The sequence below is a fragment of the Oryzias latipes genome, chromosome 24 (genome assembly GCF_002234675.1).
Source record: "Oryzias latipes chromosome 24, ASM223467v1".
Lineage (NCBI taxonomy): Eukaryota > Metazoa > Chordata > Actinopteri > Beloniformes > Adrianichthyidae > Oryzias > Oryzias latipes.
The window spans coordinates 11,162,783-11,186,400 of NC_019882.2; the positions used below are offsets into that span (position 1 = coordinate 11,162,783).

Below are 23,618 nucleotides of genomic sequence, written 5' to 3' on the forward strand. Positions count from 1 at the left end.
TCAACCCAATTTCGACAAAAAATTGGTGGTGGGCGCAGACCATTTTTTATGGATTGAGGTTTTTTGGAGGATTTCTGCTGTTGGCGTTGCACAAATTTAGGGAAATGCCAAATATTTTTGGAGTAATCACACTGATGAGTTCTAAGATTTAGTCTTTAATGTTTTATAAGACCTAAACATATTAATCACAATAAGTTTTATTTTTTAGATCTAATCCTGATATGTTTCACAAAGACACACACAGGACGTCACACATTAAGAAATTATTGCTAAAAATGAAACAGGAGTCCAGCTCTAAAAAAAAATGCTCTAAAAAATGATGAAAGAGCAAAAAAAAAAATGGAATTATTTGATATGTAATTTCTTATTAATATTTCCAGGCTTTCTTTGTTTTGTCCTACAGCATGTTCATATTTGTATAATTTTGACAGAATATATTTCTATGGAGAGAAAAATATTACAAGTTATTTAGGGTTTAACTTGTGTTCCTGTTTTTATTCATATTTATGTTCAAAAAGTTCAGTTTAAAAGGTTTAAAAGTTTAGCTTTAGTGTGTCCAGTCCAGTAAATGTTTATCTTCTTCGGCCCAAAACCTTAAGCGTGTTTTTAACTTAGGCCCCTGTGTGACTGAGTTTGACCCCCCTGTAATACGAGTCTAGAAAATTAATGCATTTTTTGAGTAAAATGGCTAACTATAAGATAGGGAACACAACGGGATGTTGTCAAATTTTGTATGTGTGCGGGGGGGGGGGGGGGGGGCGCTGGTGGGGTTACTCGCCCGGGGAGTAAGTTAGTGTAGAACCGCCACTGAACCAAACACACACTCACACTCTGCAGTGAGTGACGGGCAGCGGGTTTACGTTTTTACCATCCCTGCGCGATTCACCTGCTGCCGGTGCCCCGTCCCCGAAACTGCGCGCTCTTTCTCAGAGACGGGAGCGCGCAGTTTTAGGCACGGCAATTCACAGGTTTCCGGGTGGTACAAACTCTGTGAAATAATAGATAATTGTAAACTGCAAGCACTCCAAGCACCGCTACTACTGCGCGCCTCTGGCATCCCATCGCGCCCGAGAAGGACTGGTCTAATGAAAAAAAAAAAAGTATAATTAAGGATTTGTCTGCGAGTCACATGTGACCATCAAAAGAGCCATATATGGCTCGCGAGCCATAGGTTCCCGACCCCTGCTATAGAGACAGATGCTGATCCTTAAAAAGAAATATTACTAAACTTAACCATGAGTTATAAAAAATAGTACAACTCATTCTGATCAGATGGTTCAGGTTGTGTTCCAACATTGATTGTATATGAGAACTGGAGTGAGTGTGACGTCACTGGTAGAAAATAGCTTAGTTCTGGTTCCAATTAAACTCAGTCAATTCAGCTACCATTATTTGTGATGTGGACACAGACATGTTGGAGCCAAACGAGGACAGTAAGCAGTGATTCGTCCGAATCTGTCTGAGTCATCATCTCAATGGCAACCATTCTCACCAATCAGGAGAGAGCTTGTTGGAAGGCCACACCCCTTCCACTGAAAGCGGGCTTGGAAGAATCTGTCAATCAGATTTTTCTAATGTAACAGCGGGCACCGCCTACTTTTATTGAGGCATCCAATTGGTTCATTTATAACTTGGATTACTTGCAGAAAAATATCATGAAAAAAATCAGCATTAGAAAGAAAATGTTAAAAAAAATGTTGCAGAACAAGAACTGCTATTCAGAGAAGTAAAATGCAAAGCTGTTTTTCTCTATAGATGTTTGGCTGTTTAAAACATAATAGATCATTGGGTTTTACGTAAACTTTACAAAATGTAAAACACTACAGAAATGATGTAAAGTAAAAAAAAAAAGTCGATTCCAATCAAACTTATGACAATTTGTTGAACTTTAATTTGTTGATCTGAAGAGGTTACATAGTCAACATACTGGCTACATGTGAGAAACTCAATCATCCACTCCACAATCACAAACATTTCACGTCCCACCGTCATCCTTCTACAAATCTTAAGACCTTGCAGCTAAGGCGTTCTCAATTTTTCACAGCCTTCCTTGCAGTCCACAGGTTGTTGCTCTTCTATTTTCTTAAATCCTTAAACAGTCCTTGGTAACGTCATCCTCCAGCCGGTGACAGTTCAGACCTAGCACCAGAGTAGCTGGTGTTTTGCTGCCCAAAGTGTGACAAAGTTTGTGAGTTCTCACTCGATGAAGCTTTTAGAGGATGCTGGATATCGAAAAGTTGTACCATCTTCCTCGTACACAGCTGTGGAATATGAATGTTTATCCTAACTAGTTGTTAGGCCAAACAAACAAAAAAAGCTAAAAGTTAGCGAGAAGTTAGCAAACAGTGTGACAGGGCAGAAGAAGAGAGGAGTGGTGCATCATAGTTACATTTGAATTTTTAATGTACCACTGAAGTAATCAGACATCCTCATCTGACAGGAAACTAAACCAACATGAAGCTCCAAAATAGAATGGAAACACTTTTTCAACTCTACTATTGTTGAGGCAAACGGATGCTAAGTGTTTCTGTACCATTCCAATCAAATCAGGAAGCAGACGCTCCTCTTGCTTTGCTCAAAGAAAAACCGTGAAAAATAGTTCAGAATTTAGACGCACATTGTAATTTCTACTGACTTACTCCAGGATCTTTTTGAATCATAAATTTTGTTTTGGAGCCAGCTAACGCTACAACTTGCTGGTGGTGATAAATGCTTCACGTTCAGACAGGCAAGGAAAGAAAAGAAAGCGCATACATGAATAGGATCAAGTTGAGGCACATTGACCTACAGGTCAGTCCACGTCGGGACAAAACTATCTGAGAATGTGGTTTCCAAGAACCTTAAAATCAAAGAATCCCAGTGTCATCGTGAGTTATAGCTTATTTACCACTGTGTTTCTTTAGCTTCCTTTCATGCAATCAGGAATCACTGACTGTTGAGTTTCTGTTTTTCAATTATTTTAGTCATGTTAGAGGCAAGAAGCCTGGATGATTGGCACAAAAAACAAATCAAACAAACAAAAAAGGGAAACACCGGTATTATCCTCTCAACACAAAGTCATTGGCCCTACAAGATAAATAAAGTGCTATTCGTGTGGAGTCAATACATCTTATAGATCAGCGTTTCTTAATAGTAAGAGTCTTAAGATCACAGTTCATATTTGTTATGTTGACCTTGTTAAATGTGTAGAGGACAGGATGCTGTGAAGGAATAGACACAAGACCATTGAAGTAGTTTAGATTTTACAGACTCCTCATTGAGAGAAAACCTAAGCTGAGATCATGTTAGAAAATGACATGAAGACTCAAACTTTATCATATCACAGATCTGAGCTAAACTCCAATAAAGCTACTTCAGATCTATCTGCCCCCACTTTTGCATGCTTTGATTCCTTTCCGGACGTGCTCCTCCTCGTTCCTCTACTATAATAGGTCAGGGAGGTGGCTGTAGACAGAGTCCAGCAGCGTCTGGCTGGCCTCTTGACTCTTGGTCCCAGCAATCTCAAAAAGTTGGTCTAGCTTGTCCTCAGCCGCTGGGATCTTCTCAAGAATGTGCAGCTCTTCTGGGTGCAGAATGTGCAGCATGTCGTCAAAGATGGGCTGCAGGTCGCACGGGTCCAGACGCACCTGTCGTAGCACCGTGTCTTTTTTCTCTGTTGGGAGTTAAAGACCAAAGCCTTTATTGTCATACTGCCTATATTACTCAAACAATTTTGATAATGAAGTACTTTGTCATGCCAATTTAGCATCCATCTTTTGTATCAGCATTTGTTTAACATTATTTGAAAATCCCTTTGTGTCTCTTTAACCCTGGTGCTATCTTAGATGACCCCACCCTTACATTGACGTGTTCTCCCTACCATGACAAAGGTGGATAAAGGTGGAAAGATTTCATGTAATCCATGGACACCAGTGAAGATCACAAATCATTGAAGAAAAAAGGTTCAGAGCACTGTCTAGTGGGTCTAGATGACCCAACTCCCAATGTTAAAGTGCCTAGGATAGCATAAGGGATATAAAGTGGTCGCGGTTCACCTTCTGCTGTCTTACTGTTATTCATACAGTAAGGACATTCTAATGGTCGTTAAGTTGCTAACCTCCTTGGAAGATTGCCAATAGGACAGCTAGATAAGAGAATTTCATTGGGACTGTAGTCCATGGTTTGTTAGATATGTTAGTAACTTCTCTTGACTTCTGGAAACCATTACAGAAAACAAAATCCTTTTTTTTAAATGAAAAATATCCTTTACTAAAACTTCAATTATGTCTAAGTGAATTTTCCAAATTGTCTATAACAATGCAGAAATGAAATAAATGAGGGCAAATTGGTATGATAGAGCAACGTCCTTTTATTTTTCTGATCTATAATTAAAGAGAGAAACTTTATTACTTTAACTTTTATACACTAAATGTAAACTGTATTTTAGATATGATGCAGTATTTTCTTTTTTAGTTTGACTTTCATTCTTTTATTAACATTAAACTTTACCAGAGGAACAAAAACATTTTAAAATATTATTATAATAGTAAATTTTAAAAGAGCTTAAAATAAAAACATCAGAAAGCAAGATAAAGAAAAAAGAGGGATATCAAGATTGACCACCTGAGGGCAGTAAAATCTACATGCGTGTTCAGATCACTACTTAAATGTTGAGTCATGGTATCAGACCTCCTTTGAGGATAATGATCTGTTTTATCCTGAACAATTCTCATATGGATAAAATACTTTTGAAGATCAGCAAAAGTAACACATTAGATTTCTGTGTGTTTCAATGCATATGGTGCTTTCAACAGAAACTGAGAGGTTTGGCCGTAACATTTTACTTCCGCTTTTTGGAGGCACAAGCACCCCAAATTTAAGTAGTTTAATTGCAGCAGTGTCCTGTTTGTGCATGATCAAATTCCTTCAGCTACATTCCTCTGTTGTTAAATGCAACCATTAGCATTTAATTCAAATATTTTTAACTTTAAAGAAAATGATCTAGACTGTATTCACATGCAGCAGATATCTAGTCTTCCTGTTTAATTGTTATAATTTGTGATTTGCATGTTGTATACAGAGCAACAAGACCTTAAAGTCCACATATTATAACTTCCTGAATGTAGCATGTTACAAAAACAAAGTATTTGGAGCCAGGTCCAACTACAAATACTTACCCCCTGGTTTTAAAAAGGGTTTTCACCTGCTGTTAACTTTCAAATCTAGGAATTTTTTGTTTTTTTACATTCATTTTATCAAGATGTAATTACATCCTTTTAAACAGAGTAGAAATGAAAATAAAAAAACAACAACATGTTTCTGCTCTTGCCTTTGGTAATGAAGGAGCCGTTCCTGCTGAGGGCGGAGTCTTTGCTGGAGGTGGAGTCACAGCGAAGGAGGGGCTCCGATTCGTCGGGAAAGAAGCCTTTAGTGCGGTCAATTGGCGACTGCTCCATTCCTATGCCGCTGACTCTGCCAACGCTGCCGATGCTGCCAACGCTGGTGGGAGACTCCAGCGGCTTGTGGATGGGACTCAGGCTGTGGCTTACATTCACCGAGGTCATCAACTGGTTTGTGTAAAACTAAAGAGAAGGTAGCAGAAAAAAGACGTTAAATAGATGTAAATTAATCACTTTAGCCACTAGAACCGCTTTCTCGTTTATCAGTTATTGATCCTTACACAAGAACAGATTTAGAGATTATGAAACGCATTGTACATCTATCTAATGTATATCTTCTGGTGAAGATAATGAAAATGAGATTTCCAACAATTGCCAAATCTTGTAAACCCTGAGCCGTCCAAATAATTTTTTTAATAAATTATTGGGATATTATTGGAAAATATACTGCATGTTCACATTTAAAGTCCATCTTGAAGTGGAAAAATATGACAATACAGAGGTCCCTGGTGGCAGTTTTACTGTTGCACAGAATTTTTTCGATGCAATTTTGCTTTTTTCTTTGTTTGTTTACAGTTATTCTGTTCTGCATCCTGATTGGCTGTTGACATTTTCAATCAATTTCCTCCGTGCCATGTCTGCTGTGCCGAATACGTTCAGCTTGATGAATCTACATAAATATTCTCCATCAGATCTTTGTTTTCATTCTATAATACTGGACTTATTTGTCTGTGAAGGTTTGAACTTTTGAAAGTTTATACAAAAGATAAACGTAAAAATGTTCATGTCTGCCTGAGAAAAGTATTTACAGTGTGTAGTGAGGGGTTTTACTCCCTTAAAGCATCTGTAATTCTAATGCACAGATTTAGTCTATTACGAGTTATTTATAAAACTAACAAGGGAAACTGTCAATGGAAACTACCTACTACTATTAATCCAATTGCTGATTGAGATCTTTGAGAGGATGCGTAAAGTGAGCTCTCTTAGACATGGTTAGAGAGGGAATAATGAAAAATGTCTTACTTTATTAATCTGGTCTGCTTTCACACTGCACTTTACAGTAAGAGCTGCTCGTTTCTAAAGGTGTTTTACCCAAAACAAGCAATAAATAAATTAGAAAAGCATGTTTTGTCCATAAAGTCCGTAATCTGACCATCAACGCCCACAACTGTTCTCCTTTTTTTTTTTTTATGTTCACTTTACCAGTTTCAAGCTGTGGGTCTATTTCTTCTACTTAAAGAGCCAAACAGCTCTTCTGTTAAATGGAGCACACCACAAGATGCATGTTGGGTTTTTTTTCTATCATTTTGACTCATTTCTTCATCATCTAAGATCCATCTTAACTGCAAAAGTGTGTGTGTGTGTGTGTGGGGGGGGGGGGTCAACTTTATTAAGTGACTCATCGCCTTCTAATGGAAGAAAAAGTCTGAGAGCTCCAGCAATTAGAGAAGCTAAACTGGCAATCCCCTCCTGTTGGTCAATCTATAGATTTGTATTGTTTCCAGTCATTGAATCCTCTCAGGTTCTCTCAGCCTTTGTCTCTCTGTTGCTTGAAATTTGCTGCTTTAGTTTCTTCCCTCTGTCCCCCCCTCCCTTTCTCTTGGACCCCCCCCCCCCCCCCCCTTTAGTAATGAACCTGTGGTTTGAACCAGTAGCAACTGGTTTGGGGATGAGCTCATGAAAGGACGTCTTGTTTTTCACTGCCTGAGTCCAGGCGCGCTGAAAGACCGCAGCACGGGTCATGGCTTTATTAAAAAGTTACAATGTAAAGCTGCACATTAGCAAAGGTAAACATGTTTAATCTATAAAGAAACATCTTATGTCGCTGAAAAAGAGTCTTTTACTGTCTCTGTTTCCTAACGGCTGAACTGAACGAGGCTGATCCTAAAAGAAGGATCCCTCTGTGTCACAAACAAAGACGTCCTCACATACATGGACATTGTGACTAGCACTGTTCCTTCCACAGTCCATGATGTGACTGGAACAAATGGTAATGTGGCTTTTTTTTTTATTCAGGACAAACAGAACCACCAAGGACACTCGAACCACCTGTGTGGCTCAGACGCAACAAACAAGAGCCACTTCATCTCTATTTGTCAAATTGCTGTCTCACTGCACATATAGAAGATACAATACACAGTTAGCAAAACCCATGACACAAAATGGACCCATTTTAATGGATTTCTTTTTGCAAAAATTCTAAACACATTAAATTTATAATAAATATGGTCAAAGATCAAAATCCTTATTTGGTGTTTTGCTAAGTATATAAGTATCATTTGCAACACTCCCAGTTTAATAAATGGTGTCATTAAAGGTGTTTTTAATCCTTGATGGCAGGAGATGTCGGACTTTCTTAAGCAAAGGTTGACCACAGCGGGGCGGTGCAGCATGCAGCGGGGTTGTTCGTCACACCTACATCATCTACTGAAATTCATGGTGTGGCTGCTGTACTGCTTAGAAGTAGCCCAATAAGCGTTTCTGTCTAGTCAGACAGATGACTTCGATTTTTTTGGTTTATTTATTATGAGAGTTTCTTAAACAAAACCCCAGTAGAGAGCTTTATTTTACCACCATAGGAAATGTCCAGGAGTGTTTAATCTGGCCAGGAATCTGCTGAAAAACTGTTGCAAACAATTTACGAATAGCTGTTTGTAATGGAGATAACTGTAAGCTGCTTTGATTTTCTACATATACAGTACAGACCAAAAGTTTGGACACACCTTCCCATTCATTTGAATGGGAAGGTGTGTCCAAACTTTAGTCCAAAATTACCACTAAGAACATCTAATAATAAGGTGTATAACTTATTTATAATAAGCTACACTTATCTCTAAAGTCTAAACGCTAAAGTGTTTCTTGATCTTTCCACAAAGCTGTGTTCTATGTTATTCTCATCATCAAAGGTAAAACGATACTTTAATGCTTTACAGTGGGCCTTTTGTCATTTAATGTCGTAACGCCAGCAGTTTTTTACTTAGAGAAAATATTTGGACCTAAAACGTCTGAACAGATCATGGCCTCAGTCTGTCTGTTTACAGATTTGCCCCCAAATGTCTGTGTGTCTGTGCAAACAGCAGCTCGTCCCTTCAAGGAGAAAGACACGACAGGAAGTCGGTTTATAGTGAAACGTTGGTTACCAAGCAAAACAGACATAACACTACGCAGACAGGGAACAACTGCATACGTGATGAAAACGGCCAAAATCAAAGGACATCGCTTCTACAGAGTGGCAGAAGTTCATACGAAATTGATTCATTACTATTTGAATAAAGAAATAAGAAATGCAAACACAATTTTATTTGCAGTGGGTCTTTAAAAACAAAATGATGTGGCCTCTTCTATCTGTGTAAAGATAAAAAATGAAAATAATTTGATGACAACTCTAATATTACTGTTGTTTATGGTCTTTTGTTTGCGTGAAAACAGTGACACACCCTGTTTTTTTGGTTTAGATAGACTGGCAGCTGCGCCTCCACAGAACAAAGAGCAGAACACACCTCCGGGGCAGAGGAGGGTCTTTTGCTATCATGGATTTCTGCTGTAGTTTGGCGTGAGGTGACCCATGAAAGCAAAGCGTGTTCTCCTGTACAGAGCCCTTCTTTTATTGCGATCTCTTTGAAGTCTTCTTCTGCCACTAACCTCCCACAGAGCTGCTGAGGACGGAGCCACAGTGAAGGGGTCACCGAGAGGAAGAGCTGATTGTTCCAGAAAGTCCCACTGCTTAGTCATGAGGGAAAAACGCGAGTTGCTGACGACTCCTGTCAGCAAAACGCAAAGTGCCTGCAGCCCGTTTATTGGAAGGCCCACATTTAAACTGAGCCAGCCAGCCTTACTTTGGCACAGCTGATAGACTGCAGCAGTATTAAGGACACAGGGGACAAACACTTTGGGAATATTTCCAGTGATTAGATTACAGGAAAGAAACGTCTGTAGTTACTGGGAAGAGAAAGAGGCACTGTGGTTTAAACCAAGCAGCCCAGACTACACAACGTCCAGACCTATTGATTAAATGATATTTAAAAGAATCAAAACTTTATAAGTAGTCTATGTTCTTTTCTAGAGAAGTTGGTTTATGTTGTATCACTTAAAGGGTCTATATCATGCAAAATCAACTGTTTTGAGCTTTCAAGTATATTATAATATTAATTCTGCAATATTTTGATCTGTTCAGGCATTTCTGAATCTTCCTCTAAAAACCTGCGCTCTGAGCACCACCCCCTCCCAATCCACGAAAACGTTGTGATGTAGATAAGTGAGGGACAGCCCCTTCCAGGAAGAGTCTGCGCTGTCAGCACCGCCCCCAGGCTAACACACACCCACTTTATCTACTGAGCTAGCGGTGATCAGCTAAACTGTTTCCTTTTATATGCGCAATATGCACCTGATCCATCTTTGCAAAAGTTCGGATGTTGTTTGTTGACCCGCTGCCGAGGCCAGCTGTAGGTTGACGTCATGACATGGGCGTCACCCACAAGGGGCGAAAGCCGGTGCCTCAGACATTGAGCCGTTTTACTTCCGGGTAGAAATATGAGCTGTGAAAATAACTTATATTTCAGAGGCTTAAGAATACCATGATATAGAACCTTTAAAGGAGTACAACCTGAAAGCCTCTTCTAGGTATAAACTTGTACAGACGGGATTAGGGCTGCACGATATGAAGAAAACTTGCGATATGCGATATGAGGGATTAATATTGCGATAACGATATAATTTGCGGTATATAAACAAATAGCGAAACAACCAAAAACATTATTCCCATTTTATTGCAACAGTTTAAGAATTGTACTCCAAATGACCCTCGTTGACATAGGATGGAACATCTAACATAAAAGGGCTCCATCTGATTGGTCAACAACGCTAAAGAGTCTATCCGATTGGTCAAATGCTTAAAGGGATTAATTTGATTCGTTAAATAATTTAAGCTGCCATAAGATTGTTTTAGCACATTTAAGGTAACCATTTATTGCAATTTTTGCTGTGTTTTGCGATATGCATATTGCACAGCTTGATCTTGCGATAACGATAAATTTGCGGTATATTGTGCAGGCCTAGACGGCATCATCTCTGTTTTGTGCTTCTAAAATGAGGAAAGTCTTCATGGCTCTGATTTGCTGACAGTCGCACAGGAACTCCATCCGCCGCAGTCTCCAACATCACTCATCCAACAGCAGCACACCGCCCTTTAGTTGGAAACAGTGTGGCTGCTCTTTGGTCAACCTTTATCGATCAAAAAAAACAAAAACGTGCCCTCACATTTAATTTTAATATTAAATAAATAATGAATGAATGAGTTTTTATGATGGATTTTTCCATGATCAGGTGTTAAATAGCAAACTAAATCTATTCCTTTGTTGTGGCTTTTTTTCAGACTTTCAGACTTTGAAGGAAACCTAAAAAGTTGATCCTTTAGCTAAACAGAAAGAAAAACAAAAGCGAGAAATGTTCTGTCCTGTCTCAGATCTCACAAGGCAGCGGAGCCAAAAATAAATGCATCTATCAAACAGCTGATGCTTAGATTTATTCCAAGTGGGAATACTGCTGATACTTGACGATGCAACATGCAGTCTCAGATTTCGTTACATAACAGATGAATTGACAGGCTTCCCTTTGGTGAGTTCACAGCAGCTGAGACTTAGGACAAATAATCGACTTTTTCCTCCGTACAGGGATATGAATTTGTGGCTGTTTTTTAAGACTGTTTGTTTCACCATGAGATGTTCCACAATACTGATAGACATCTCCACTGAAACATTAGCGCACTTTCACACTAGGCTGTTTGGTCTGCTCCAGCAAATTTGAAAGGTGAAACATTTGTTTGTGTGTAAACTTGGCGTAGTGAGAAGTTCAAGGTGCTTAACCTTTAGAACTGGAGCTTTACTGCCAGTGGTTACATTCTTTGTAACTGTAACTCTTCAACCGTTTGTGCAATTTCCCCCATTCCATATGATTTAGAAGCAGAGAACAGCAGCTTTGTGCTGAAACAAATAAAGTATTGACACAACCAACGTAAATCAGTCATGAAGAGTAGTGGTTTTGCACCAATACGCAACAGTTAGTAATGTATTGAATATCGGTGCGAAGCCAAAAAGAAAAGTCTCTTTCACTGCATCAGAATCCGCTGATTCACATTGATCGCATGTTATTTAGGTGTCACCAGCTACATCTCCAGTGTTAAAGGATTCATCGTTTTCTGTTTTGTCTGAGTCGGTGCTCATTTCAGACATTACAAACAGTTTTAATATTTGCAGTCTTGTCTTCTGTCCTGCAGATCTGATCCATTTCTTTAGAGGGTTTAATTAAGTGGTGATGAAAATAAATGTTATATCACCAATGTTCCTGTAGCTGAAATGGAGTACTGTTGCACAGGACTGACCTTGACACAGCTTTCAAAAACACTAATTTATTAAAATGTAATGGGAGACGCAGCAGGAAGTCAAAGAGGGCTGGAAAGTAAATGTTGATGAAGGATCTAGTTTGTCCTCGTGTGATTACACTGTAAGGTTAATACCACAGTGCTCTCCAAAAGTCCATAAGTGAAGATGAACATAGTCTGTTGTCTATGTGCTACAGACTGCATCACATCACAGCATATGTAGAAGGTTTGGGGAGGCTGCTCACAATTTGATCAATCTCTCCTTCTATAAATCAAACATAAAGGGAGGTTTTAGTGGTTTTTGGTGATTTTAACAGCACTGGGTTTGGTGATGTGTCCTCATCCTCAAATCACGATCACAGTCTTGAACTTTTTTTGTGGGTGTTTCATTAAGCAGGACAAGTGGACTGCCACAGCAAATCCTGGGGTTTAACTTGAATCTGATATCTCCAGTGACCCCCTGTCGCTGTCTCAATCAAACAGAAATCTGATCTTATACACTTCTATCTTACTGATTCACTTATTCCAAAAGCAATTTTCTAAAACTTTGAGGTTTGAAAGGAACGAAAAACCTGTAAGTCTCAAAATGAATTAGTGTTTCATGGAATGAGTGCTGCTATAAGATTCTGTCTGAGATTAAATGTCTGAGGAAAACGTCCCTGTGATGCTGACAGATCTGTTAACCAGAGAACAGCCAAGGTCACACGCTTCTGCTGCGTTTTCTAATTAATAACCATATTGACTGAAAGAGAAGGTTTCCAATCTACCTGTGGGTGGTCCTCCATGACGCAGCGGATCTTCTCCACCACATCGATGCGGCGCTGCCGGTGGAGGGCGTTGATCAGCTTGGCTAGGTTGGCGTCGCTGTCCCGGATGGTCCAGTGCTGCAGGGCGGCGTAGGCTCGCTCATGATCTGACGAGTAGCCATTAGAGAAGGCGGCCACCTCGCGCTCCGTGGCGTTGGCCAATGACTGATAGATATCGATCCACTGGGCGCCAACTTGGGCTGCCACCAGCTTCAGGATGTCCACACCTGAGCAGAGACAGAGATATAACAGAAGAGCATAAATTTAGATAAACATTTAGCAATAGATCAGTTCTACAGAATCGGTATGTTATTATTATTTATCTCGCTCCTGTAGGTAAATAACATTTTAAATGGTTTTCTGCATCAAGCTCAACAAATAAGTGTTGACTTTCTTTTTTCTTTTTTTTTTCGCTTCTTGGCCGGCTGATGTGGGATTACAGCTGATTTCCCTTCATGCCCTGACCCCGTTATTTCTAGCGATGCATAAATGTTCCACTTTCAAGCCCTCTCTAGCGAACGCGCACCTCATGGCATCTTTCATCTGTAATACATCCCAGAATTTTCATAGTTTTTTTTTTTTTAAGGACAACTATGCCAACCATCCTCCAGCCTGTCCCATTTCCTCACAGACTGTTACGCAGCTTTACTGACATTCTAGTGGCTAACATGCTGACTCATCATTGTGAAACAGAAAAACACAGAAGCTCCCTTGTTCTGCTGGATGATGATGAGTGTGTGTTTTCTTTTTTTTTCTTTTTTGCAGGCTTGTTTTTGTTTCACAGTTTCAGTTGTGTCACAAGTGGAAAGGACAATTGAACAATGAGGTCAGAAAGCCTCCCCCGAAACAACAGTGCATGTTTACTGACACGGCATTTCCAACTAAACGCTACTTATATTTCAAGGTTCATTTAAAAAAAACATTGATGTATCAAATATATCTAGCATTTCAAGCAACAATAGGGCGGTGTTTTGTTGATACTAACCTTCTAGCTATGGTGGTAATTCAAAAAAACAAAAAACTTCTCAGAATCCTGTAAGGTTTCATGAATCTCTGATTTATAAAAGAGAGTTGACTGAGGAAGGTGAAAAACTAGAAATTTGCATAAAACAGAAATAAAGGAAAAACACTGCTGAAATCCTTCCCCTAACGTGGTAACCCCTTTTTTCACCTGAATTACCGTATTTTCCACATTGTAAGACGCACTTATTAATCGTATTAATCGTTTTCAGAAAACTATGTGTGGAAAATACAGTAACATTAGTTTCACCAGCGCATTTCACATCCATATAAAAATGATGATTGGCAGAATCAACATTGTAGCTCTGGACATCATTTACTACACTGGCTGTCCACTGATTTAGTACAAATAAAATGATTGGAACACAATGACTTTAGTAGTAATCATCGATCTGTTTATTGTAGATTAGAGGGTCACCTGTCATTTATTCCTCTTTTAGAAAACAACAACCCAACCAGGTATGAAAAGTTTGACTTTTCATTGTCATTTTATGAAAAAGTCACTCCTAAATTAAAGCTCTCCACCATCTTTAACATATCATGGTTAAAGACTGTTTAAGTGCGTCTCTAAAGATATATTAAATAATGTTTAATTCACCAATGTTTTAACTATCTTGTAAACACCATTTAGGTCTTCCAGACTATTTTTTTTTCCCAAGGGAAATCTAAAACGCTGGTCTTAGTTAAACCTTTGACCTAAAATCCTAACCTAAAACTTAGCAATCTCACTGAAGTCAAAAGCCCTTATACCAACAAGCTTCATCTGACCTCCTTTTACTAAGCATTAATGCTCTATATGGCGTCAGGATCAATCATAAAAAAAGTGTACAGAAAATCCCCTGTGTCTGGCCAGCCTTAGTAAAGCCGTGGGATTCTGCAGGAGGCCAGAGGTGCTCGCGTGCCAGCCTTCTGGGCTGAGAGCCTGTCTAGTATCATCCACCTCACTGGCCCCAACACATAGCGACAGTGGAGAAATCCCTCAGCCCTGCATGCTTCAGCCAGCTGGGCACATTAATGTGACCTATATAAGTCTAGTGATTACTCAGTCTGGTGATTCATGTTTAAATTCTTGCCTAGGGTAGTAGCATGACAAGTGAACGTATTTCTGGGTATCATTTCATCTGACTTAAAAACAGTATGGATTTTAAATATTTGCTGCATTATATCAATTAATGAGTTTGTGCTAAGTTAGGCGAAATGTCACTCAGTTGTGTTGCGTCCTTGACTCACTGTGTGCTAAAAGGATTCATGCCTCTATGCAAGAGAAATGATTCGTGCTATGGTGATATTTGCTTATTAAAGTCATTTACATCGATCATCCATGACTGAAAAAAAGCACAGCGCCTGTGTAGAACTCTTTTGAACAAGCAACAAATGTCCTACTCTAGTTTTAAATGTATCCTCAGTGTTGCAGAGGTCTAAATAATGAATACTATAAACTGTACAATGTTTAGAGTTATAGAAATAATATCTAGTTGTTTTGAAATCTAGAAAAGGTTGCTTGTAAAATAAAAATAAAAGAAATGACCCTAAATTCTCCGTCTACCAACATTCTGATAAAAAGCCATTTCAGTTCGGCTTTGATACCTGAGGAAACCCCAGGTATAGCTGGGATATCGTGTCTCCTTTCCATCTAATGCTGCTTGTCGCCGTCACCATGGAAACCCAATGTGCAAAGCATCTCCAATTTCTTTTAATCTTGGAATGATTTCCCCTGCGTGTATTCTGAGTAAATGATGTCTAGTTCAGCTTATACAGATGGTTTAAGTAAGAGTTGAAAGAGATGCGTCACAAGTGTTTGTGTTTGTTGTATAGACCCTATGGGCCACCGCCGTTGAAAATAGCAAGTCAAAAAGGTGAGCAGTTTCAAAATATATCTTGATAAATAAGGATAGTTTGAACAACTTAGAGAAATAAAATTCTACAAAAAGAGATAGCTTCTATCCAAACTCTGCACCAAAAACAATTTCTAAACAGAATTGTTGTATTAAAGCCTTTACCATAAATCAGAAAACGTATGGAGGACCACTAGAACCTATGTTGACCAGATGTGAGTTACAAATGCTCTTATAACTGAAGAAGTACTTTTATCAGTTTACTGGAAACACAAACCTTGTGGATAAATTATCAATATGGCTTCATTTTTACAGACTTACTGCCTTCTTCATGCACAAAGACATACATAGGTGGGATAGTGAACATACCGACACCATGCTTTAAGTAACGCATTGTCCTAAAGTGTCCACACACACAGACTTTCAGCAGACCCCTGGAATACACCTGTGGCTAATCCAGCTTCACATTGGCTGTAACTAAACAGGTCAAGCAGTTGTCTGACAATTGGTTGGTCAGTGTGTCAAATTTAAAGCTTAGTATGAAATCTTAAATCAAAAGCTTAGACAATGTACCGTTGGCCAAGACACTTAACATTGCCCCTATTCATAAGAAATATGAGTCCCTTTTGAGTGTTCATGGCAAAGTTGTCCACCATGAAATAGAGCAAAAAACAAAACTTCCAAAACATGAAAAATAAACTGCATCCACTGCTTCCTGGCATAAATACCCCTTTAGAAACAATATGACACTTCTGTTTTTCACAATTCAATTCAGTTCAGTTTTATTTGTATAGCCCAAATTCACAACAACAGTCGTCTCAATGGGCTTCGAACCAAAGAATTTAACCTATGAATTTCACCAAGTAAATACAGAAAGAAAAAGAACTGCTGTGTGTTGCATTACAGATTTATTAGTTGCTTGTCTGATATTTTATGACATCAATAGTTTAGATTGGACCCTGGAAAAAATAATTTAAATTGAAACGAGAGAGTGAGGGGAATACAATTGTTTTACTCAAAAACACTACAACTTTAGATGTTTAATTTTTGACTTTACTATTAGTCAGAAGTGAACCCCTTAAATAAAAGTTTTCATGTGAAACATAAAAATTCGGGCTCCAACAAGCAGTCCCATCTACCAACCCTATTATTGTGTGTAGCAGGATGTGAAACAGTTGTGTGCATCAGCATCCTAACAAATATCTTTCAGTTAAATGGCATGACATCGTCCTCCCAACATTCCTTCCAATTAAAGAACATACAAAGTTAAATTAATGAAATGTGTGCGTGGATCTGTGTAAGCGCAGCAGGCGCCTTGTACCTCCAACCAAGCAACAAACCCCTTTCACATTCTGGGCTTCACAATCAGTCCCAGGCTGTAGTGAGAGCAGGCTACCCCAGCCCACCCTGATACAGCAAAGAGCCGTATATTTGAACACATGGCTTCCTGCTGGGCTTGGATGTGGAACTTGGCCTTATTAAAGGTGTAGATGTTTAATGAGGAAGGATGGTGGGCAGGTACATTGTTGTTTTCCCAAATGTTTTCCTCTACACGCTGCATCTCACTTTGGAAATATATGTTGTAAATAATATAGCTCTTAATCACATTGAGTGCAATCTGCTTATACGCCTTAGTATGCTTATATTCCCTTAAATCCACACAGTGGTGCTTATGGCCAAAGCCAACAAGGATGCCTATATGGTAAAACCAAGTTTGTGGGGTTCTCTTTCTTTTGTTCTTTAGTGTTGAAATATAGATGTAGATGAAAAAAAAGATTTTGTCATTGAGAATAGGAGTATAGTATCTAGTTAGGACTGGATCAGCTATTAATCATTTACACAAGACGGCGTAAACATTCAGACGATAAAAACAGGGTGGAAACCTGTTTTGGGAGTTCTGCGAACTTGCTATATGCTATGTTGTGCTCTACAAGATGGAGGATGGAAGAAAATGTAACATGTGTTCTTTGCATTTTGAGAGTGATTGATTATTTTCTAAACAATGATTGCACTTTTACCATTCTTTGTTTTTTTCTTACCGTCAGATAAGAAAAACCAATCAAAAAAATGTATGCTGTTATCTGCTATATTAGGGTTATTAAAAAAAAAAAAAGTGGTAACTAGAGCTAAATTTTTTTAGCATCAGTGAGATATTCCATCTGAGAAAGCCATACTTTTGGGCTTTCACAAGAAAATGTGGCTCAGACTACAGTTGCGGGGCAACTGTGGCGAAGAACTTGAGTGGCTGACCTCTGATTGCGGGTTCAATGATACCAATGTGTGTCTATGTGCCCTTGGGTGGGACACTGAAACCCATATTGCTTCTAGTGGCCTGGCTAGTGTCTTCAGTGGTAGTTCTGGTGGCATTGGTGAATAAAGGTGCACATAAGCAGGTGAAAGGTGTTTGATTTCTCAAGTGCTTTGGTCTATGAAAATGGTGAAAGGTGACATTTACTATCCTTATGATTGACCAACAAGGCCTCAGGATGGAAGACTAAAGGTTAGGTCCTAGACAGAATAGATTGGTGCAGAAAAAAGAGACCTTGGACCATTGACAATACCACCGATGGTGGTTGACCGTTTTAGCATGCCCTGTTTAACCAAGTTGGCTGTCTGTACAGTGGTGGCTGCCTTTACCATGTAAGTTTCACAGCTATCTAATGAAGTACCTAACAAAAGAAAAATGTATTGCTTCAATTTGTATTTATATGTAAGGTAACTGATTCCCAAAAGACCCAACAGTTCATATAGCTATCATAACTGTACAATATATATCTAAAAATTTCAAATTCAAGTCAAACTGAACAAGAAATGGTTGAATCTGGCTGTACTGGAGAAACCTGCAACCAAAGGATACCGATAATACTTTCAGGAAGTGTAGCATGACAGGTAAAGGACAAATTTAAAATTATAAAACGGAAATTACGGGGGAAAATGGATAGCTAAACCCTCAGTTATGATGTTTTAAAGTTAATTTATAGTAATTTGCCCCTAATAACATTTTGCCCCCTCAAACACATAGTAAAATGAAAATGTATCATCTCTCTCCCCAATAATCTGCTTTAACAATAGTGCTATTCTTTAAAAGAAAGACATAGATTTTGGAACTGGGTAAAAAAATCCAGAGGGTCATTTTACTTCCAATAATCCCAAATATTCTACTGTTTTGAGTCTTTTATTCCGTCAGCTGCATCCTTCTTTAAAAAGGACTTGCACAGGTCACATAAAGGCTTGCTGTGTCACCCTGGAAAGCCCCACTCAGCTCTGATGCAGAGGAGTAGCAGTTTTCACCATTTCCTGACCGGCTCTGTGCGATTGCCAAACTCTGCATGTGTGTGATCTCTGCTTTGACGTTTCCCTTTTTTTTCTCGTTTATTGCCCAAGTGCTTTAACAGCTCTAGTAAAGGGGCATTACAACCTTTCAAGAGGAGCCAGGCATGCACCTTGGAAGGATTAAGATGTGGGCTTTTTTTATGTTCCTCAGAGTAAATAGCAGTGTAAACTAGCTATTTGAGTTGCATTCGCAAACATACATCCACACATAAATGCATACACATGGGCAAAGGATTCCTCACACGTGAATACAACAAATACATCTACAGGAGTTTGTAACCAAAACCAACCATTTGTCAACGCTTATTTATTTTAACCCAACAAAAGATTCTATAAACATTTTATTTCCACCTCTGTTTTGGTATCTATCAGGTTTTCTCTTTGGTGTCAAGCTAAAGCCTATTTTATCAGGAAATTTAGACATCCAAGCTTAAAAAATATTGCATAGTAACAGCGATGCCACACATACTTCGTCAACAAGACCTTTAAGTTCAACGAGACAACCCTGTCCCGCACACACACGTCACCCTAACAGTTTTTCATTCCCTCTATGTATCTTTTTCTGTCATCTTGTAAGGGATCCGACTGACCCACTAGTGCACCTTGCCAACCGAACAACAACCGGGATGCAGCTGAGACCAGATTGTTCCAGTTCTCTGTGGCCACATAACAATGAGAGAGAGAGTGGCTTAGCTTTATCAAACATGCGTAGTCTGAATTTCAAAGTGAAGACTTGTGCACCTTCAACAGATGAGTCAGCATCTGTTTCTCTGATTAGCCTGTAAGGAAGAGTACAATATTAATTGTTGTTGGACAATGACAGCAGGGTGGGGCTACGGAACGGTCATGTCGATCTTTGTTTCACCACTACTCTCCACACCATGTGTCCTGGGATAGAATTGATTGGATGAGAGGCCAACAGCAGTTCAATGCCATCAACAGATGGCTCTCTGCAGCTCAGGTCAATCCAGCATCAGAACACAGCAACAACCTTTATGTAAACTGCAGATGTAGAGCACATCCACCCTAAAGCACAAAATGTTTTGACTGTTTCCTACATCTGTGTGAAACTCAAAAGACCAATGACATGCACTCATGGAGAGTTGTTTAGAGGAAGAATTTTCTGTTAAAATTGTTTTCTAAAATATTTGCCCCTATACAACACATTTGTGAAGTTAAACTAGCAGAAAACAGTGATAAGAAAGGTTTAAACAAATGCCTTTTGCAGTTTGTTCTATTGGTCTGCATTGATGTGATCTGATGGCTAAACTATTGGTCAAAATCAAAGGCTTACCCTGTCCATTGCAGCAGTAGATCCACTTTTCTCTGATTTGTGTCGGGGGTGCAGAGGATTTCTTCTGGATTGACTTTTCCATGATGCTGCTGGGATCCTGCACGGGGCCTTTCTTCAACACCCTGGAACTCCGCTTCACGCTACATACTACAATTACCACCAGCACCAGCAAGAGCAGCAGGACTATCATCCAGGGCAGGTGCTCGTTGATGTCAAAGTGATCGTGGATCGATGGCTTCGGGGAGCCTCTGTGAGAAGGTCTGTAGTAGTTGGAGACCCCACCTCCACTCCCCTGGCCTGCTGTCTTACTTATACCAGCCCTACCTGTTTCAGAACTTTCTAGACCTTCCATTGACTGCTTTCCAGGCCTTGGAATAGAGTCAGAGTTTTCTTGCTCAAATTCTGACCCCTGATCTTTGGGCTGCTTGTGAGCTGAAGCTAGCAGAGTCCATAGAGGATCCTGATTCGGCGGGGTAGGCGTGTCAGGTTCGTTAAGTAGTTCTCCCTCTGATTTTTGGTCTTCCCCACTCCAAGATTTTTGCTGAAGGGATGCCAACTGGCTGTAGGTCCCTACGAAAACCAAAGCAATTGTTTAAAAACAGCTAGAAAATTTAAAAGACAAAAAACAACCAAATTAGGTTCAAGAGCAAGCGTTAGGCAGGAACAGAGACTCATTTCAACTCACTCAGTAGACCAAAGTACTTAACCCTGGAAACTTAAACAGAAGGCAACACAGGAGGGAACACTAAAACTTTAATCCATGCGAGCAATCTGCTACACAAATCGTAAAAAGACCAACCAGCCGTTATGTAGGTTAAATAGGTTATGTTTTTTTATTGGCTAAAATAGACTTGAGTCTTTCATAGCTAAAGAAAAAGATGATTTTATTGACTAATTATTTTTACTAACTTTTTCTAAAAAACCCAAAACAGAGAAAGATTTAAACATATGTTCCTGTTACAAAGTGACCAAAAGGAATGTTAATTAAATAAGGGAAGAGTCTCATTTAATTTATTAAAGGACTTGATATTTTTCCTTATGGAGTTGAAGTCGGACTAGCCAAGATTTTACTCTTGACACATTCTTACAAAAAGTTAAGATCCGACTAAAAAAAATACAAACATGTAACTTTAACATGATGCTTTAATACAAATAGTATTGAAATTGCCCTACTGGATAGAATTGTGTGTGAACAAAATTATTATACAATAAAAGTAGTGTACCAAAACTGTAATAACTTTTGATGTTAGGATCCATGTATATTCAACGATAAATTATTTTGCTGTAGTGTGTAATGTAGCTTTTGTGTTTGTGGTGATAAGTCATCCAAATCTTATTGTACATACAACAGTTGGGTATTATCTGAGAATAAGCAAATTGAGCTAATTTTAGACGCATCTTAAAAATTAATTAATCTGTTAGACCAAAACCCCAATGATCCACATAATTCACCCAGAACATGAGCTAGAGATACTTTGTCCAGAGTACTTTAAATGCAGTTGACTTTAAGACTAGAACCATCAATTTTTAAAAACATGGACAACTATAAGTATCGTAATTAACATTTGACTTTGTAATAACTTTTATGTTTGCACTGGTTTGAAAAAAAGGCGCATTGTCAATGAATGGTCTATTTTCATACTTCTGCCATATAAAAGTCACACCGAACTATAAGACGTATTAGACAAGACAACAGAGCACACTCCTTCAGCACAAGACTGTTGCACCCACAGTGCAAGAAGGAGCACTACCGCAGGTCATTCCTCCCCACAGCCATCACACTACACAACACCGTGTTACAGTGACACACTACCGTCCCACGGTTTTTCTTTCTTTCACTCATTTATTCATTTACTTTTGTTGCAGTTGTTGCTGTTTTCAATTGTTTTTGTTCCTAAACGGTTGCTTGTTTGGCGTGTACTTTATTACTTACTTGTATTTGTATTTACAGTTGATCACATAATTGCAGTGGATCACATGTTTCTTACACTTTCGCAGGTGTATTTATTTAATATTTATTTATTTAATATGAACATCATTTGTGATGACCTTTTTTGATGTTATTTCTGAATGTCATTATTGCTGCCACAGATAAATGAATTTCCCCATCGTAAAGTCATCTAATCTAATCTGAAAAAAAAAAAAAAAAAGAGTCCGAAAAAGGTCTGTCAGTCAGTCAGACTTTATTAACTGTTTACAAAAACTCTAGAATTTGTTTTTATAATGCTATATATTTGCCACGTTAGCATGTTGACAATACCTGTGACTCCCAACCTTGTTTGCAACAAGTGCAAGACAGACTGATATTTTGATAGAGCGCTGTGTACCTCTCGAAATCACTTCTACATCAGTAAACACAACCAGAATAAATCTATATATAAGGCGCTCTGTCTTTTTTTCTTTTTTTTTTAAACTACAGCGCGACTTACAGAGTGTAAAATGCGACACAACCAAGTTCAAATGAGGTTTTGCAACAATTCTTAATCTCCGTCCTCATACTGCTTTGCTGCCAGACCCAGCTGTTCTCTTCTTAATCTCACAGTAGATCTCTGGATTGCTCATCTCTCAGTCTCCTCCTTGATTATGTTTGAGCTCAAGTGAAATCTCTAAAGATCTGAACAAAAGCGCTAAATTTTACAAATGTTTTCATCCGCCGTGCTGAGCAATGGGCTGTTCAAACTAAGTGACAGCAAACCTGGCGATGGCAGAGATCCTCAGCTGCATTGTAGCTTCTGATACTTCAGGGCTGCTTGCTCTGTGCTTTTTTCCTGTAGTTTATAGTCTATAAACATCAATGTTTCTCTGATAGTTCTTTTGGTGAGTAAAAACAAAGCCAAGTGGTGCAAAAACTATAGAACTGAGAAAAGAATAGAAGAGAAGTGGATTTTCTGATCCTATAAAGCATTCAAACAATGCCATCTGTTCAGAAATCCTTGTTTGGTTCAGAGTTTCTAAAGACAGACATGAACCAATTCAATTGTTCTCTTTTCTGAAACCTTAACTGATATAATGTAATGACGCAGGAGCAACAGATAGGGCTTGATAACCCAAACAATGTTACCTCACAGCTCAGATATTTTCACTCCCTTTGGGTTTTTTTCCACTGTCTGCTCTTCGGAAAGTTTTCCTGTGTTCATAATGAAGGGAAGTGCATCAGGGTATGTTTGCAAGTGATCCAACCACCATGGTCTCAAGAGGACTAGGGTTCTCTTTCTTGAGTTCTGGTGGGGTTCCACACCCAAAACTAAACAAAACTATCCCAGGAAACAAACCCTGGTGCAAATAAAACCTCCCAGTCAAAAAGTGACACAAAGTGCATTTAAAAAATGTATCTTGTGCACTTATGCCACTGCGCTATTAGCATAGCCACAGTAGCTGAAAAAGACAGTCTGATCGTTTATTTTAATTCTTAATCTGACCATCAGCTTTCAGTTTCTTTTGGTAAATAAAGAAATCTTCAATCTTTAGGATAATATTTTCCTCAATACTTTAAATTTGCTAGAAAACAACATTTTTCCAGATCTTTTTTGTCTTTCCAAGATTTTCTTTATAAAAGCTTAAAAAACATTCATCTTC

The 23,618-nt window shown here is 38.8% G+C and overlaps 1 protein-coding gene across 1 annotated transcript in view; it reads right to left on the reverse strand.

Annotated features, from left to right (window-relative positions):
* Positions 1-1,864: 1,864 nt before the first annotated feature.
* tnfrsf21 (TNF receptor superfamily member 21) overlaps positions 1,865-23,618 on the reverse strand; it is a 30,237-nt gene continuing 8,483 nt past the window's right edge. Inside the window, exons 3-6 of the mRNA XM_023952993.1 lie at positions 20,043-20,612; positions 12,522-12,787; positions 5,309-5,561; positions 1,865-3,652 (exon numbers count right to left, since the gene is read on the reverse strand). Of these exons, the coding sequence (XP_023808761.1) occupies positions 3,423-3,652; positions 5,309-5,561; positions 12,522-12,787; positions 20,043-20,612 (1,319 nt within the window). The 3' untranslated portion in view covers positions 1,865-3,422. The remainder of the gene's footprint in view (positions 3,653-5,308; positions 5,562-12,521; positions 12,788-20,042; positions 20,613-23,618) is intronic.